The sequence below is a fragment of the Hippoglossus hippoglossus genome, chromosome 8 (assembly GCF_009819705.1).
Source record: "Hippoglossus hippoglossus isolate fHipHip1 chromosome 8, fHipHip1.pri, whole genome shotgun sequence".
In the NCBI taxonomy this organism is placed as follows: Eukaryota; Metazoa; Chordata; class Actinopteri; order Pleuronectiformes; family Pleuronectidae; genus Hippoglossus; species Hippoglossus hippoglossus.
In genome coordinates this window covers 668,895-685,605 of record NC_047158.1, presented here as the reverse complement: position 1 = coordinate 685,605, position 16,711 = coordinate 668,895, and the positions used below count along the sequence as shown (strand labels likewise).

Sequence of the window (16,711 nt, the reverse complement as noted above, 5' to 3'; positions counted from 1 at the left end):
GGTGTGTTTATAATGTTGCTCAGGATACAGTCTTAAGCTTCTTCTAAGCCCTCTGTGTCTCTGCAGGACAGTCCATGACAGCCATGGAGATGCTGAGCGGGGCTGCTCTGTCCTACTGCCATGTAGAGAAGAATGAAGGTGCTGCGTGCCGCTCACTGCTGACACTCTGCAAATGGCTGTTGGCCGACTGGAAGGACATGACACCTCAGCTTAAACAGGCATGCTTACCAATCAGTAAAACTGCAACTTGACTTTGGTTTAATTTTCAATATTTTAAAATGTAACCTACATGCCGCTGCTGAAGTATTCATTGATAAGGCATTTTGTGCTTGGAAGAATGTTTTTACTCTTTTTTTTTTTTTTGTAAGAGTTAAAGATGCTAAGCAATGATTGGCATATTTTTTACACACTGCTTTGCTTATTTCAAGTGATCCAATTATGCTTTTTGGGATTGTCCCTTTTCATCGATTTTTATCATTGCTCTTTCATACATGTAGAAGTAATACCTAATTTGCAATGTTTGCTTTATTTTGGAAAAGAGTCGGTACTTTTAAAATGTAACTTAGACTTCCGTTTACTTTGACTTAAATTGGTAGATCAGAACCGACACCATTTTTACTCTGGCTACAAGGTTGTTTGAAGCTCATCAGCAAGCCTCTGGGTAAGGGGTGTGATATGTTCTCTAAGCAGCTGATCAATCAGAATTGACTGGTCTTTGTGGGAGGTCACAGAGCTAAGAGAGAGGGTGAAAAGAGGCTCTGAAGCAGTGAACAGTAAACAGTTGTATTTTGAACATTACAGCAGGTAAACCTGTTCTATTAGGCATTCAAAGAAATATGTTGAACCTGTAAATTACCTAAATCAAGTCTCCCTTTACACTAGTTATGCACAGGATGGTATTATTAAAGAAAAGTATAGAATTTAAGGCCTTGTTATGCTTCTGTGTAGGTGGTAAAGAAGTCAGGAACAGTGAACTCATCCAATGCTGTGAGCAGCATGTCACTTCTGAGCCGGAATATCTCTGCTCTGCTCGAACTTCCCCTCGAGGACCAAGGCATTCCCCACATCATCACAGAGACCTCAGGTAACAATAATACGATGTTGAATAATACGACACATCTGTCAGGTATGTCCAAATTAGGACTAGAAATCTTATACATAATGAACACAACTCTCACTTTTGTGATTCTGAATTTGTTCATAAATGTCAATCTAAGTTTTGTTTTTTTTAGAAATGAAGGTTAATAACTGACGTCATGTTTCATTCCACAACACACACTCATGGTTCTGCTTACTACCTCCTTTCCACCAAAGTAAACTGAGTGCTTGTGCCGGGCTGGTTCTGGTTCAGAGATTGTTCAACCTGCAAACCTCTTAAGAACCAGTTTTCTTTTTCATGGGCTAGAGCAACTTACTATATTCAATGCACAATATTCACATTAATATCAATTCATATTTACAGCATCTGTTCAATGCACAATATTTAGCTTTTTCAGTTCAAAAATATGTTCTGTAGAGGAGCTGCTGCTACTGCAGCACAATGTTTTTGCACAGGCTTTGCCTTGAATATCACCATAATTTTACGATCGATTTACTAATGTCTGGTGATTGCACGGTATTACTGCTCCTTGACCTCAGTGCCGCATTTGACACCATTGATCATAACATTCTGATCAATAGACTAACGCAATGCGTCAGCATATCCGGCACTGCCCTTAGTTGGTTCAAGTCATATCTCTCAGATAGACAAATATCCGTTTCCATTGGAAATAACACCTCATCCTTGGCTCCACTGTTGTGTGGAGTGCCACAAGGTTCCATTCTTGGTCCCATTCTATTTTCACTCTACATGCTCCCAGTAGGAAATGTAATCAGCCATCTTAATGGGATATCATACAATTCCTATGCCGATGACACACAAATATGCTTGTCCTTCAAGCCAGACTGACATCTTACTGATAGTAAGATGGCGCCGAGGAAGGCTGCCGTGTCTCAAGTTCCCCCACAGCTCTGCTCTTTTTTCTTTTTTTTTTGTTATTTATTGTGCATTGTGCACACTGACCAAGCGAGCCCTATTATACGTTATGATAGAGAACAACTTCTGCATATCAGGTTGACGGTGGAAAACACTTTTCACCGCCACCAGCAAACAAAGGGGAATACCCATGGCGATGTTTACCTGTTGTACCTGGAGCACAGAGGCTGCGAAGGAAATGAGGGTCGCGGGCAGACGTCCTAGTCCGGCTGAGGAAACGTGAGAACCGGCCTCCACTACCAAGTATTCTTCTGGCTAATGTTCAGTCTCTGGATAATAAGCTGGGCACACTTCGGAGCAGGATGGTTTTTCAACGGTAATTAAGTTTTGTAACGTCATGGTTTTCACGGAGACTTGGCTTGACCCCTCGATCCCGGACTCCGCCATTGTTCCCGAGGGGGTCTCCATTTACCGTCAGGACCGGACAATAAACTCAGGGAAGAGCAAGGGAGGAGGTGTCTGCTGCATGGTGAACAATCTGTGGTGCTCAGATGTGGAGATTATTTCTTCGGCCTGTTCTCCGGACCTGGAGCACCTCATGATCAGATGCGGACCTTATTATATCCCAAGGGAATTTACATCGGCTGTTATAACAGCGGTGTATATTCCGCCACATGCCGACACAAATCAGGCCCTGAACGATCTGCATGCGGTTATCGACAGGACAGAGACCTCACGGCCGGAGGCTGCGTTTATTGTGGCCGGTGATTTTAACAACGCCAGGATGAGGAAAGTCCTGCCGAGATACCATCAACACATAAGCTGTCCTACTTGTGGTGAGAACACACTCGACCATGTTTACAATCCCTTCCGGGATGCATATAAGGCCCTCCCTCACCCTCCATTCGGCAAATCAGATCACGTCTCAGTTCTGCTGCTGCCTTCCTATAGGCAGAAACTCAAACGTGACAGACCGGTGACTCGGACCATTCAGCGTTGGGCTGACCAATCAGACTCTGCTCTACGGGTCTGCTTCAGCACTACAGAGTGGTGTGTGTTCCAGGACAACAACATCCACACATACACGGACGCGGTCATCTGCTACATCAGCAAATACATCGATGACGTCTGCCCCCCTGTAATATCCAGGGCAGATGTGTGGAGATCACTTAACCGGATTAACACACGCAAGGCACCTGATGGCATCCCTGGCCGAGCTCTCAAGGTGTGTGCAGATCAGCTGGCAGATGTGTTCACAGACATTTTCATGACTGCGTGGCCACCCACAGCTCCAACACCATCATTAAATGGTCTACAGAGAGGAGGTCAGAGCCCTGATCCCCAGGGTCCCCAACCCCCATCTCAACGTCGGCAAAACAAAAGAGGCTGATCGTGGACTACAGGAAGAGACAAGTATTAGAACACGCCCCCCTCTCCATCAACGGGACTACAGTGGAGAGAGTCAGCAGCTTCGGGTTCCTCTGGGTTGACCTGACCTGGACCAACCACACAGACTCCATCAGGAAGATGGCCAGATAGCTGCTCTTCTTCCTCCGCAGGCTGCGGAGGCTCAACATGGATGCCAGGATTCTCTGCAATTTCTACAGGTGCACCTTAGAGGGTATCCTGACTGGCTGGATCGCCGCCCTGAACCGTAAGGCTTTACAGAGGGTGGTGAAGTATGCTCAGCACATCACCAGGACGGAGCTGCCATCCATGGAGGACCTCTACACCCAGCGGTGTAGGAAGAAGGCCAACCGGATCACCCCAGCCATAAACTGTTCTGCCTGCTGCCAACTGGCCGACGGTACCGCAGCATCCGGTCCCGCACCACCAGGCTCAGAGACAGTTTCATCCCCCAGGCCATAAGACTTTTAAACTCCTCCAATCTGCCATAATTCCTCCAACTCTGCACCTTACCATATTTGCAATATTTTTTTATATATTTTATTTTAGATTTGTATTTTTTTGATCTATTCTATATTTATTTTTATTCTATTTTTTTTTTTGCTTGTGTAATATTTTGAGCATTGCTAGAAGAGAGCCTGTGACCCAAACATTTCAATGCCAGTGACTGCTAAATGTAATTGGTGTGCACATGACAATAAACTCTTGAATCAGACAACGTCAGCCGCATGAGTGTCCTAACAGAGTGCCTATCTGCTATCAAGGAATTTATGTCACTTAACTTCTTTCAGTTAAATTCCAATAAAACTGAAATAATAATCTTTGGTCCCGACCAGCTAGCAGGCAGACCCATCATTTCTCGGTCCACTGGCAGCCAATATTAAAACTACAGCTAAAAATCTAGGTGTTACATTCGATTCTCATCTGAACTTCAAAACATTAAATCCTGCTACTTTCACCTACGAAACATTTCTAAAATCAAATCGGTTCTATCTCTCCCGGACTTAGAAAAACTAATACATGCCTTTGTTTTCTACCGCCTGGATTATTGCAACGCCCTGTATACAGGCCTCAGACAATCCATAGTAACTTGTTTGGAACTTGTTCAAAACACTGCTTGTATTTTAACAAAAAACAAACCGTAGGTTATTATTATTCTAAATATGACTAATTTGAGCTCCTGCAAATTTTATACAAATAAACAGATTTATTTTAATAATTATCACGCTGACACTCACGCACAGACACCGACTTATGTCTCGGACCCTCTACAGTTTAAACGTTGATTTGTTTGAAAGTAACCGCCACATTATCAACACTGATCAACACATAATGATTAACTTTTCTTAAATGACTAAAATCTTTCTTCATATCTGTGCATTCATTCTTTTATCCCCACTGACTCCTCTCCACTCTCTTCCTCTTTCTCACGTGCTGAAAAGCACACACTGTCATCAGATACATGTGTAGGCTCAGACTGTGTAAAAACAACATATTTTGGTCTTCACCAACACAAATGTCATGTTTCACACAGTGACATCCGATTACAAGTGGTCACAACAAAGTTGTGGTTGGTCTTGTTTGTCACAATAATCCTTCACTCAGGCTCTGACGTAGGCGGTTAGGTTCGTAATTCTAGACCAGTAGGTGCCACTCTGGAACCAGTTTTTATGTCCGAGAGCCAGTTCTTGGCTGTCTAACACAAAGAACTGGTTCCAGATTAGGCACTGGCTCCAAACTGGCCTTGGAACTGGCTTGGTGGAAAAGGCCCCAGGGATATCTGCAACAATGTTATTTTTTACCATGTATGAGTCTTGTACTGCTTAGCACATTAGGGCTGTGTTTTTCAATCAAAAGAATTAGTCGAGTTGTCAATTGATTCTCGCTTCATGTTAATCTGTGCAGTGAGTGTGGGTGTTGGTGAGGCAGACTTCGTGTTGGGCCAACTCTACCAGCTCTCTACCAGCCTGGCTCCAGAGGTGGCCAAGTCCTGGGCAGCCCTGGCTAGCTGGGCTTACCGCTGGGGCAGGAAGGTGGTGGATAATGCCAGGTTAGTGGACCCACTGGCAAACATGTCTAGGTACCAGTTTGAAGCTTCTCTTGTATAATGTAATACAATTCTTCCATTCTGAACTTATGTTAATGTGTTGTGGTTGTACACTGTTTTCAAAGATGCCATTATATTGTATTTTCATGCTCATCAGCCCTATAAACAGTCTATTATTTCTCCTTTTTTTCTCCTCAGCCAAGGGGAAGGATTGCCTCTCTTATCAGAGGAAAAGAAGGAGGTAGAAGAGCTGCTACCAGCAACCACTAGCGAAGAAGACAAGGAAACAATCTTTGGTATTCTGGGACAGGCTATGTGTCGTCCTACTGGCATACAGGTAGAGATTTTTTGTGTCTCTACGCCGTCGACAGCCAGTGGCCAGAGGCATTATGGTTTTGTGTTGTCCATTTCATTCTTGTATCATTCTCTGAAGAACGCCTTGATTGAATTTCTTAACATTGCTAGGAGTGATTATATTTTGGTTGTCAAAGATCAAGGTCACTGTAACCGCAATATCTCAGGAACACTTCCAGGGAATCCTTTCAAATTTTGTAAAAAAGTTGACTTGGACTCCTGCATGATTTGATTTGGAGATCAAAACAAAACTTGTTTCGGCCTAATGAAGCGGGTTTCCCTTTAGGGAATTTCATCACATTTTGATCAGTTATCACTTGGACTTAAAGATTAACTGATTAGATTGCAGTTGTCAAAGGTCATATGAATCCTGAAAAAATGTAGGTATACAGAAACTGACAGTCACACAGTAACAAACTTAAACATGATCCTTTAAATCCTTTACTGTGTAGATAAACAATAAGTAAATGTGCGTTGATGGAAAGGGATGATTCAAGCTTGGTTTCCTCTGAAAAGGTTTTTGTTAAGTGGATTTTGAATAGTTGGGTGTTGGAATATCACTTACCCAACTCAGTGGGTGTTTTGGTGGTGTTCAATTCAATTACTATTCCAGATTGTGTTTTTTGAAGTATCTCATTTCTCTATGTTCATATGTTACTGCAGTGCAGATTGTTCTGAATCTACTGTTCTGTTGTGTGTCAGGATGAGGACATGGCTCTACAGCAGGAGGACAATGAGGACGACATGGTAGACGTAATCTGGCGGCAGCTGACTGCTTCATGTCCCTGGCTTGGGGAGGTGGGCCAACCTGTCACAGATGGTCTGATCCGTGTTTGGAGACGGGTTGTGGACCGCATCTTTGGCCTGTATCGAGTCTCCTGCCAAGCCTATTTCACCTTCCTGAAGCTGAATGCTGGACAGGTCAGATTCAGAGACGCAGTTTGCAGCCGCTGAAGTCCATGATTGGTTGAAAGGACAACCTTTATTGTGTCTGTGTTGTGTTTTAGGTCCATATAGATGAGGATGACCCTAAACTCCTGCTGTCCTATCACAACAGCAAACAGAGCAATGACGATGTGATTGTCATGGCAACCCTGCGTCTCCTTCGTCTGCTGGTGAAGCATGCTGGTGAACTGAGGGAAGGGCTTGAGCTCGGCTTAGCCTCTACCCCTACAGCTCCCTGGAGGGGTATGTCACACGGCAAAATATGCATCCACACCTGAATTCTTTACAGGTTTTTGCGTTAGTGCATAAAGATTGGTTTAGATTTATAGTTTTCATATGAAAATGGTCAGTCACCTCTGCAATAGTTGTTACAGTAATGTACATTTATGAGTGGAGTGCCTTTCTAAACATGCCTGTTTTCAGTGTTCTGTTTGCTTGGCCTATGGTAATGCTCTGCTTTGTGTTTATCATACCTGGTTTATCTACAATGAAGATTTTGTAATTTTTTTCATAAAATTAATTTTCTTTATTATTATTATTATTCACATATGGGATTCATATATATTTGAATGATTGACTTAATTGGTATTTTTTTTTCATACATTGCATGGTGACTATTTCAGAGGTCTGTTAAACAATAGACACAATCAGACCCAGGTTCACAGCCTTAGAAAATGTGTGATTTTATTAACGTTGTTGACGTGACGGATATCAGTTCCAACGACTCCTGTGAATGTCTGTGGTAGTCCGATGTGATCAAATAAAAAAAACGAAAGTATCCAAATTATGTGATGCCGATTTTGACCTAGTTACTTTCCACTGCTGTAGTTTATCCAAGGACATTGAAGAATACATGTTCAACATGTCCACAGACTGATTTATTTGTTGACTGTTTATTCAATTTGTATTAATATTGAATGCATCAAGTGTCCAAAACACACCAAAGGCAGCACTGCCCTTCCTTAGGAAAATTACAATAGACATTTATGAAGTCGATAAGGATATGGTTCATGAGATATGCGTTTCAGGTGCATAGACAGGTAGGCAGACGATAGTGGAATTAGTAGGTAGATATAACCAGCAAAAGAGCAAGAGAACAGTTTTATATATGAATTGATTGGCTTGTGGTCAGGCAGTGGAATCACTACTGAGTAACTGAGTTGGAATATGAGAACAGCAAGAACATATATCAGATCCATTCATGTTAATCGTCTTAACACTTCATCTTCTACCATAGACAGCAGTTGGTGTTAAATGCATTTAATTGTGAATTCCATATTTCTGGTTTCTTGCTGGAGGATAGTTGTTGTAATGTCCCTGTTACAGTTGAGTGACTGCAGAGTGAGTTGCTTAACGATGTAGCTCTTCCTCTGCCTTAGTCCTACTCAACAGATGTATATAGAATTTTGTATCATTTGATCTGCTCTTCTGAATAGCCATTTTGAGACCACTGATCAAAATATTTAGAACAAATGTCTGCTGATAATCTGTGGCAGATGGATTGGAGCACCTTATGGCTTTTATATACTAATACATATACACTAAATTCCCTTCGGGATCAATAAAGTATCTATCTAATGTGTATCCTCCTCAGGTATCATCCCCCAGCTGTTTTCCCGTCTCAACCATCCAGAGGCATACATCCGACAGAGTATTTGCAGCCTGCTATGTCGAGTGGCCAAGGACTCCCCACATCTCATCCTCTACCCAGCTATTGTGGGCTCACTATCCCTCGGAGGGGAGGGTCAGAGTGCAGGTATTTGTTAAATTCTGTTGCAATGTGCAGCTCCTTAATGTCAAAGAGCCAAAGATTATTAATCATCAGTCGAAGACCCCTCAGTTCACTGAGTTTCTTCAAGTCACCATTCTTTTTTTTGTTTTGTCAGCATGCAGTGTACTTCAGGGTACGCTTATAGCTTGAAAAGAGTGTGCGCGTGTGTGTGCGCGTGCGCACATGTCAGTAAGAAAACTAATTTCAAAATTAACACCAAATTCCAGTTGTGGGATTTATATATATATCTAGTGTCAGCAAAAAATGTTGCACATACTGTATATACTATATTCGTAATGAACAGCCAAATCTGATTTTGACTGGAAAAGTTCTGTTGGGTACAGCTGTAAACATGTCTCATTTATATAATACATTTATTCTAATTATCTTCACTGCCACTGGCAAAACAAAAACTTAATTCGACTACCACCAATGTTTATCCAAGGAGTTTCTCTACTCTCTGGAACATTTACAGCCTAACAGTTGTATGTCTCACTCATCCATTCACACACATTGGCACACTTATGACACAGCATGAGTAATAGTTAGGGTTTCAGTATCTTACGTGGAAGAGCCAAGGGATCAAACCATGTACCTCCTGAACACCAGATGACTGCTCTACCGCCTGAGCCATGTTGCCCACATTACAATGACAATTATCAGGAATACCAATGCAAATGTCGAAACTGTCAATTTTCGATTTATTGATAATGATGTGTTGACAGGGAGCAAATTACCATCAGCGCTGCCGACTTTCCTGGGAAGCATGCAGGGAGAGGGCCTGGGTGGTGAGGAGGAGGAGCAGCCAGAGGGTGTTGGACAAGAGGGAGATCCAGACGAGCTGGCAACCTTTTGCTCCAGTCAAGATCAAGCCATGATGCAAGACTGTTACAGCAAGATCGTGGAAAAGCTGTCCTTTGCCAACCCTACCATGGTGCTTCAGGTAGGAGGCTGCACACATTTAACCTTCTAAACTGTTTCATGGACAGAGTTTGTACCTGTCCTAGGCAGACACCATGTAAGAACCAGCATTACACAATATGTTCTTGTACACAGTCAGTGATAAACCTTGTTTATTGAAAGATTAATGTCTTTAAGTGAAGCAGAAGTGACGAGAAGAGAGTGGACCAATAAAGCAGGGGATTTTTATAGTTTAGCTATTAAAGATGGCAGCATTTGAGGTAACACTTATAATCTAACACCTTTTTAAGTGCACTTAAAGTACAGGAAGATGTGTGTTCATTTTTGTAAGCTGTGGCTGTGTGGTCTGGCTCAGTGCGACCATCTCCTATAATACAAATGCTGACATTAGTGCTTTAGCCCTAACCCTATTAACAGATTGCAGTAGAGAAAAGAAAATATCTGTGTTGGTGCATCACGTCGAGCCTTTGAATCAGATTCACACTGTATTTTTTTCAAAGCTGGTAATGAGTCCTTTGTGCTGAACAGGTCCAGCAGCTGGTGGCTGAGCTGCGGAGAGTTACGTTACTGTGGGATGAATTGTGGCTGGGTGTGTTACAACAGCAACACATGCATGTCCTGCGCAGAATCCAACAGCTGGAGGATGAGGTCAAGAGGGTGCAGAACAACAACACACTACGGAGGTGAGGATCACAAATTTATATGTTTAGAAGCTGAGCTCCCTCCTAGACTTCAGTCTATTCTTCATGAACAGCTAAAAGTAGATATTCTTTAACTTTGCATTTTTAACTATACAAGTAATTGTACTTTATTTTCTGTTTGTTAAACACTAATGCAAAACTCTTTGGACAAAGACTCTTTTGTCATCTGACTGTTCTTAAACACTGCTGTCATTTCTCTTTATCTCTGTGACTACATCCACACTTCACTTGTTTGAATATTACATTTTTAAGGGCATTCGTTGCCACTTGTACAAATATCTTGGTTTGTTTCCAGCTTGGGATTTTATGCTGCTGGGTACTGATAGTTTTTGGTAAATGGACTGCATTTCTAAAGCTCTTTTTTTTTTTTTTTCCTAATTTACCACATGGTTCTTATTCAGTATGACTGCAGTTCCTTGTTCTAACATTACCATCTTTTGCTCTATTTTCTAGTCTCAAGGCATCAATCTTTCATAAATGACATCAAAAAACACTCAATACTCATCTCTGCAGACAGAACCAAGCTTACAGACCTGTGTTAGACTAGTAATTTAACAAAACCCTATTTAGTGATGCTCTTGGCTTTTCAGTCTCTTTGGGTCAGTTGGACTTGGGGTTCAAATTGCTAAATTGCGTGGACCCACGTAATTGTTGCTTCCAAGTCTATTTACAGTCTTTGTTGTGCTGCAGGGATGAAAAGATTGCCATAATGCGTGAGAAGCACTCTGCTCTGATGCGTCCCGTGGTTTTTGCCCTGGATCACGTCTGCAGCATAACAGCAGCTCCAGCCGAGACACCACATGAGACCTGGTTCCAGCAGACTTACGGTGATGCCATCACTTCTGCCCTGGAGCGCCTGAGAAACCCTGCCAACCCTGCAAACCCTGCCAGCAGCTGGATTCCCTTCAAACAGGTGTGTGTGTGTGTGTGAGTGCCGTTTTATAACATAAAACTGACCAAACCTTAATGACGTAAACACTCCGAAAAGGATGGTCCCGAGGGGGTGGTCCCTAACTGGTCGCAGGAGATTGCATATTATGAAAGGGGCAGAGTAAAGTATTAATTAGTATTAAGAAATATTTTGTTCAGGTTTCAATATATGGAAATCTTTTAATTACTATGTTTTGTGTGTTTATTCGGCAAAATTTTGTGACAAAAACATGTAAAATGTTTGTATATTTCAATTGATAACACAAATGTAGTACTTTTACGATTTATTATGTTTTATTTACTGACATAACCCTTGATCTTAGGTTGTGCAGAGTATAGTGAGATGAAGCATTTTAAGACTCTAAGAAATACTACTGTTGGCATGTTACTCCACATTATGTGGCCCTGTCAAAGTGAATTAAATCACAGCCATTGAGTCTCAAAGGCCCAACAGTGTGGATACCGTTTTACTATATTCATCTAATTTCTTCAAGACGGTGTTTACCTGAAGTCACTACACACAAAACTCCTTACACCTGATTATCCACAGTCTTTTATGCACTGTTTGTGTTGTAGTTAAACCGAAATTTACAGATATTCGTTGAGCCTCTCATGAAAGTGAAATTGTCAGTCTGCAATCAAGTGCAAATTTAATAATGCTAGACATTAGTCTAGAATCCATCATAGATTTTGATTTACACGCACACACAGTATTAATATGTATGTAAGACTGCTACTTTTTTCACTGTGCTCCTAAACACATTTGTGTTCCTATCTTTTTTGCATTTAAAAGTGTCAAATAAAGGCATTTTTGATACTTGATGGTTTATGAGCAATTTGCCAAGTGCTATAAAAGTACTTGAGTCGGCTCTCAGCCCTATTTACTGTACAGGTTAATGTCTATATGACCTTCTTGCAACCATTTTGCATAGCTGACCCCAAATGATGTGTGTATTGGATAGATCATGATGAGCCTCCAGCAGCGTGCTCAGAAGAGATCCAGTTATCTGCTTCATCTGGATGAGATCAGTCCTCGCCTGTTGTCTATGACCACAACAGAGATGGCGCTGCCAGGTGAGGTGTCTGCATCAGATGCTGTCACCATACAGAGCGTAGGCAACACCATTACCATCCTGCCCACCAAGACCAAGCCAAAAAAACTCTACTTCCTGGGATCAGATGGAAACAACTACCCATACCTTTTTAAAGGTAAGAGACCAGCTCACTATAATAAACATGGGTTGGATAAATGAATGAATTTGGATATAAGCTATACATAGTTACTGCTTATCTGTGACGATTTTCAGTCATCCAGGTCATGCTATCTTCATCAGTTGTATACTGTATGTGTATATAGGCAACTAGACTTGTGTTTCTTGAAGATGTTTGACCTGTCTTCCTGAGTCAAGGTGTGAATGGCTGTTGATACCTGTAAGTCATAGAACCCGTTCCTTCCTGCGGAGTATAGGTCTGAATGCACCTAAATGTGTCCTCAATGCATCTTGCGATTCAGTCACTCAGACCACATTCGGATATGGTACGTGTCACTTCCTTTTGCTGTGTGAACACAAATGCATCCTCAGCCAAATATGAAGGCCCGCCTAGTCAGCTGAAGTCCTCTGACTTAAGAGTTTCACAATTTTTTTTTTTTTTGTGGGGTATATCTTTCTTCATAATGGAGCAGTACCCTGCAGATCCATTCACTCAGTCCCTCCTGACTCTGCACTCTATCGCTCTCTCTTACTTTGCTTGTACCAACAGTAAGAAACACACATACAAACAAGGGTTACGTCTGTAAACTCAAACTGAGTAAAAACAACTTTGGTCTGGTCACCTTGGATGTTGAGTATCCTGTTGGAATGTCCTCCCCCCCACTCCCCCACTGGGGTAGTGTTAAACAATACACACCAACACTAGTCAGTAATTATTATAAGAACCTGTACACTATTTAAAGTTTACTTTGTTTGTTTAATTCGCTCTCGTATATATGTTGAACGCATTTAAACACACACCATACGAGACACGCGCAGCCAGGACATCAGGGTTAAAGTAATTGGAATGATCCAAATTCATGAACCAACACCATTGATTAATAACCAAATAAATAAGATTACGTTTGTGTGTGAAGAGCGACAGATTCAAACGCACATACAGGCTGCGGACATGGGAGTAGGTCTTGCTGCTTTTGTAGACTGATTTTTGAATTGAAAACCTTATTTTGAGAATTACAGCACAACTGTGCAATAACAGTGACAGTCTATGATACCTTTTGGAATATCTTTCTTGATAAAAAGGAGTTCAGGTTTATCTGACTGATTGTATCATTTGATGAAAAAGGAACCATGTGCAGTAGGGCTGCAACAACTAATCGAATTACGCCCAACACGAAACAGTGAAACAAAGACACTAAATGTAATTTTCTAATTGTTTTACAGTGGTTATGTTCTAAAGCACAAAAACAACAACCTGGAAGACTTTAGTGTAAATACAGACATGAATTCAGCTCAGTGCAGCGGGTCTTCTGTATGTGACGGAGACAGCTCTCTGTATCAGGCACATTCAGCAGGACAAGTAGTTTAAAAATGTTTTAACGTGTTTTAAAAGTATCGACAGATTATTCGATTATCAAAATATAAGTAAGATGCAGCCCTAATGTGCAGTAATATAGAAAATTGAGGATGTGATGCATCAAATCTTTGACGAGTGAATTGTACACAATGTGTCACAATGTTTAAGCATGTCAAAGTTTTTGTTGAACTGTTAATTTATTATTATCAAGCTGTGGAAAAAGGAAGTTTAAACATTACCTTGACAAAGATTTCCGTCTTTGTTGGAATTTATACTTAAATTTCTCTACAATTTATGTACCTTCAACTTCAATTTTTACCTTTTTTTTTTTTTATATCAAGTTTTTGGTCTTTGATACTGAGGAGAAAATGCCTTTTTTATAAATTTTAGTCCATGCACACACCCAACACAAAGCTTATTAAAGCCTGGCAGGAATTAGCCTTGATTAGACCTGGCTGAATTGTGTGAATTGAGAAGCGGCTTGAGCCTCAAGTGGAAGTTGGAGCTTTTCAGGCTGGGCCTTTGCACTCTAGCCAGGATTAGTTTAGCCCCTTAATGGTAATACCAGGTCTGAACAGGGGATAGGGTGTGGATGTGTATTGTAAATTCCTTTGGCTAAAAGCATCAGCTAAATGATATGTAATGAGCTGTCTGGGGAGATAACTTAGGACAGCATTGTAGGTGGCTCATAATTGGTGCAGTAGAACGGTCTTCTCTGTTATCGATGGGTTTTCCAGGTTGACAAATATGCGTTCTTTTACTCGTTTGTCAAACCATCTGTCCTCTCTGGCCAAAATATGTACATAACCAGCATGTCTAAGTAAACGGCTGAGTTCTTGCCTGAGGAACTGGCTCTCCTATTCTGTGCAATCTGTTTGTTTATTGTTTGTTTATAAAGATCTGAGCAATCCTTGTTGCATTCGACTTCATTATCCACATTGTTCTGTTTGTGTCCTTGGGGTGGACAAGCTTTTGCCTTAAGTTGTTGCCTGGCTTGGAGTGCACAGATATGTTAGTACCTAACTAATTTAAACATAGATAAAGCAATCATTCTATAACCAACCATAACAAAACTATTTTCTCCATAGCCTTGAAAAGCTGTTTCCCGATGACCAAGAAATGCTGGACAGGCCAGGGGAACTTCCTGATATACAAGGCCTTTGCATGTATGAAAATGGGAAGCAGTGGTCCCTGTGGGTTTCCTGATTATCAACAAGAACTTTAAAGATCGGCTCCTGCCTGCTTGATGTTGCATTTGCAATCAAATCTTGCCAACTTCTCTTTACAGAGCCATAACTAGGGACACCCTGAAACTTTGTATCACCATTTAATCATATTGACCCATATCCCATTAAGCTCTGTCTTTAAGTTTATTGCTTAAGTGAGGTTAGAGATATGCATGATCTTATACAGATCAAATGGATTTATCAAAAGCATACAAGCGGTTCACAATTTGAGAAGAGTGCACAATACTTTATAGAGGAGAAGGTCAAGTATAGATGCAGCAATTCTATCCAAGGATACATGGAAGTCTTTCAACAGGGTAAATTGATTGTATCTATTTGAAATGCGGCCCAGGTTTGTCCTCGGGCAAAATATCTACTGTTCAGTAACCCTACTTCAGAGGTTCTGGCTAATACCTTTACATCAGAACCCTTTTCTTGTCCAGAAAAAATTTGTGAAACTTATTTGTACAATTGATGGGACCTCTTTTGGTTGAATCATGTCTCTCTGATCTCTGTGCAGATTAGGGTTTTGCTGCTAGACGGTGGACTCTGTGGTTTGACAGTGGTCAGTGCAATTGATAGCCAAATGTCAAGATCGTATTCAATATTTATCACTATGAATATTTGATACCATATGTGATAACAAATCAATGAGTCGGTAGTATTGAAGTAGTGATTAGAATCTTGTATGTCTTAGGTTTGGAGGATTTGCATTTGGATGAGCGCATCATGCAGTTCTTGTCGATTGTCAACACCATGTTCACCAAGATCAACCAGCAGGAGCAGCCGCACTTCCATGCCCGCCACTACTCCGTCACCCCCCTTGGAACCCGATCAGGACTAATCCAGTGGGTTGATGGAGCCACACCACTCTTTGGCCTCTACAAGCGCTGGCAGCAGAGGGAGGCCGTGCTGCAAGCTCAGAAGGTTTCATTCTTCCATGTGCTATAATGTAACAAGTAGATGCACGCTGGGCAATGTAAACAGCTAGAATTTTTTATATGAAACTGCACCAGGCCATCCTCCGACCACTTCTTCTGTTACAACCCCACATTATGGTTAAATGCTTTTTTGTTGAAACTAACTGGACAAATTTTTCTTCCTTTGTCTAGACCCATGACTCATTTCAGCAGCAGCCAGTGCCTGCGGTTCCCCGCCCCAGTGAGCTGTACTACAGCCGCATTGGGCCAGCACTGAAGGCAGTGGGGCTCAGTCTAGATGTGACACGACGAGACTGGCCTCTTAGCGTCATGAAGGAGGTGCTGAAAGAGTTAATGGAGGCTACACCCTCAAACTTGCTGGCCAAGGAGTTGTGGTGTTCCTGCACCACACCCAGTGAGTGGTGGAGGGTTACTCAGGTAACCATGGCTGTTAGTTATCATTTTAAAACCAATGACATGTGAGGGGAATTTCTCATCTTTTCATTTCATTTATCAGTGGGATGGGTGGTTCAGAGACGTGTTTAATTGATGTTGAGGGCGTACATCGTCAGTTTTCTGTTTGATTGATAATCCTTTTCTTTATCCTGCAGTCCTACGCCAGATCTACTGCTGTCATGTCAATGGTAGGATACATCATTGGCCTTGGTGACCGTCACCTTGACAATGTGTTGATTGACATGACCACTGGAGAGGTGGTCCACATTGACTACAATGTATGCTTTGAAAAAGGTCAGTTACTAAGAATGACATTAAAACCACAAATTATAGACATGTCTATATAAGAGCTACTGTGTCATTCATGTCTAACTTGCTGAGTAGAATATATGCAGTATTTGCCTTGAGTGAGTGTTAATAAAATGGAGCACACTGCATGCTTAATATATCTGTTTTAGCTGCACTGTAGCTGTACTGGGTATTTATGTAT

The 16,711-nt window shown here is 41.5% G+C and overlaps 1 protein-coding gene across 3 annotated transcripts in view; it reads left to right on the top strand.

Annotated features, from left to right (window-relative positions):
* Positions 1-16,711, top strand: part of smg1 (SMG1 nonsense mediated mRNA decay associated PI3K related kinase) — a 79,395-nt gene that overhangs the window by 40,315 nt on the left and 22,369 nt on the right. For 2 of the 3 annotated variants that reach the window (XM_034594499.1, XM_034594497.1), the window contains exons 30-43: positions 67-218; positions 949-1,084; positions 5,288-5,462; positions 5,628-5,766; positions 6,486-6,704; positions 6,791-6,971; positions 8,323-8,484; positions 9,225-9,442; positions 9,949-10,103; positions 10,812-11,034; positions 12,014-12,260; positions 15,543-15,772; positions 15,958-16,203; positions 16,377-16,515. In XM_034594499.1, the coding sequence (XP_034450390.1) occupies positions 67-218; positions 949-1,084; positions 5,288-5,462; positions 5,628-5,766; positions 6,486-6,704; positions 6,791-6,971; positions 8,323-8,484; positions 9,225-9,442; positions 9,949-10,103; positions 10,812-11,034; positions 12,014-12,260; positions 15,543-15,772; positions 15,958-16,203; positions 16,377-16,515 (2,622 nt within the window). The remainder of the gene's footprint in view (positions 1-66; positions 219-948; positions 1,085-5,287; positions 5,463-5,627; positions 5,767-6,485; positions 6,705-6,790; positions 6,972-8,322; positions 8,485-9,224; positions 9,443-9,948; positions 10,104-10,811; positions 11,035-12,013; positions 12,261-15,542; positions 15,773-15,957; positions 16,204-16,376; positions 16,516-16,711) is intronic. The other variant, XM_034594498.1, reaches the window with a different exon arrangement.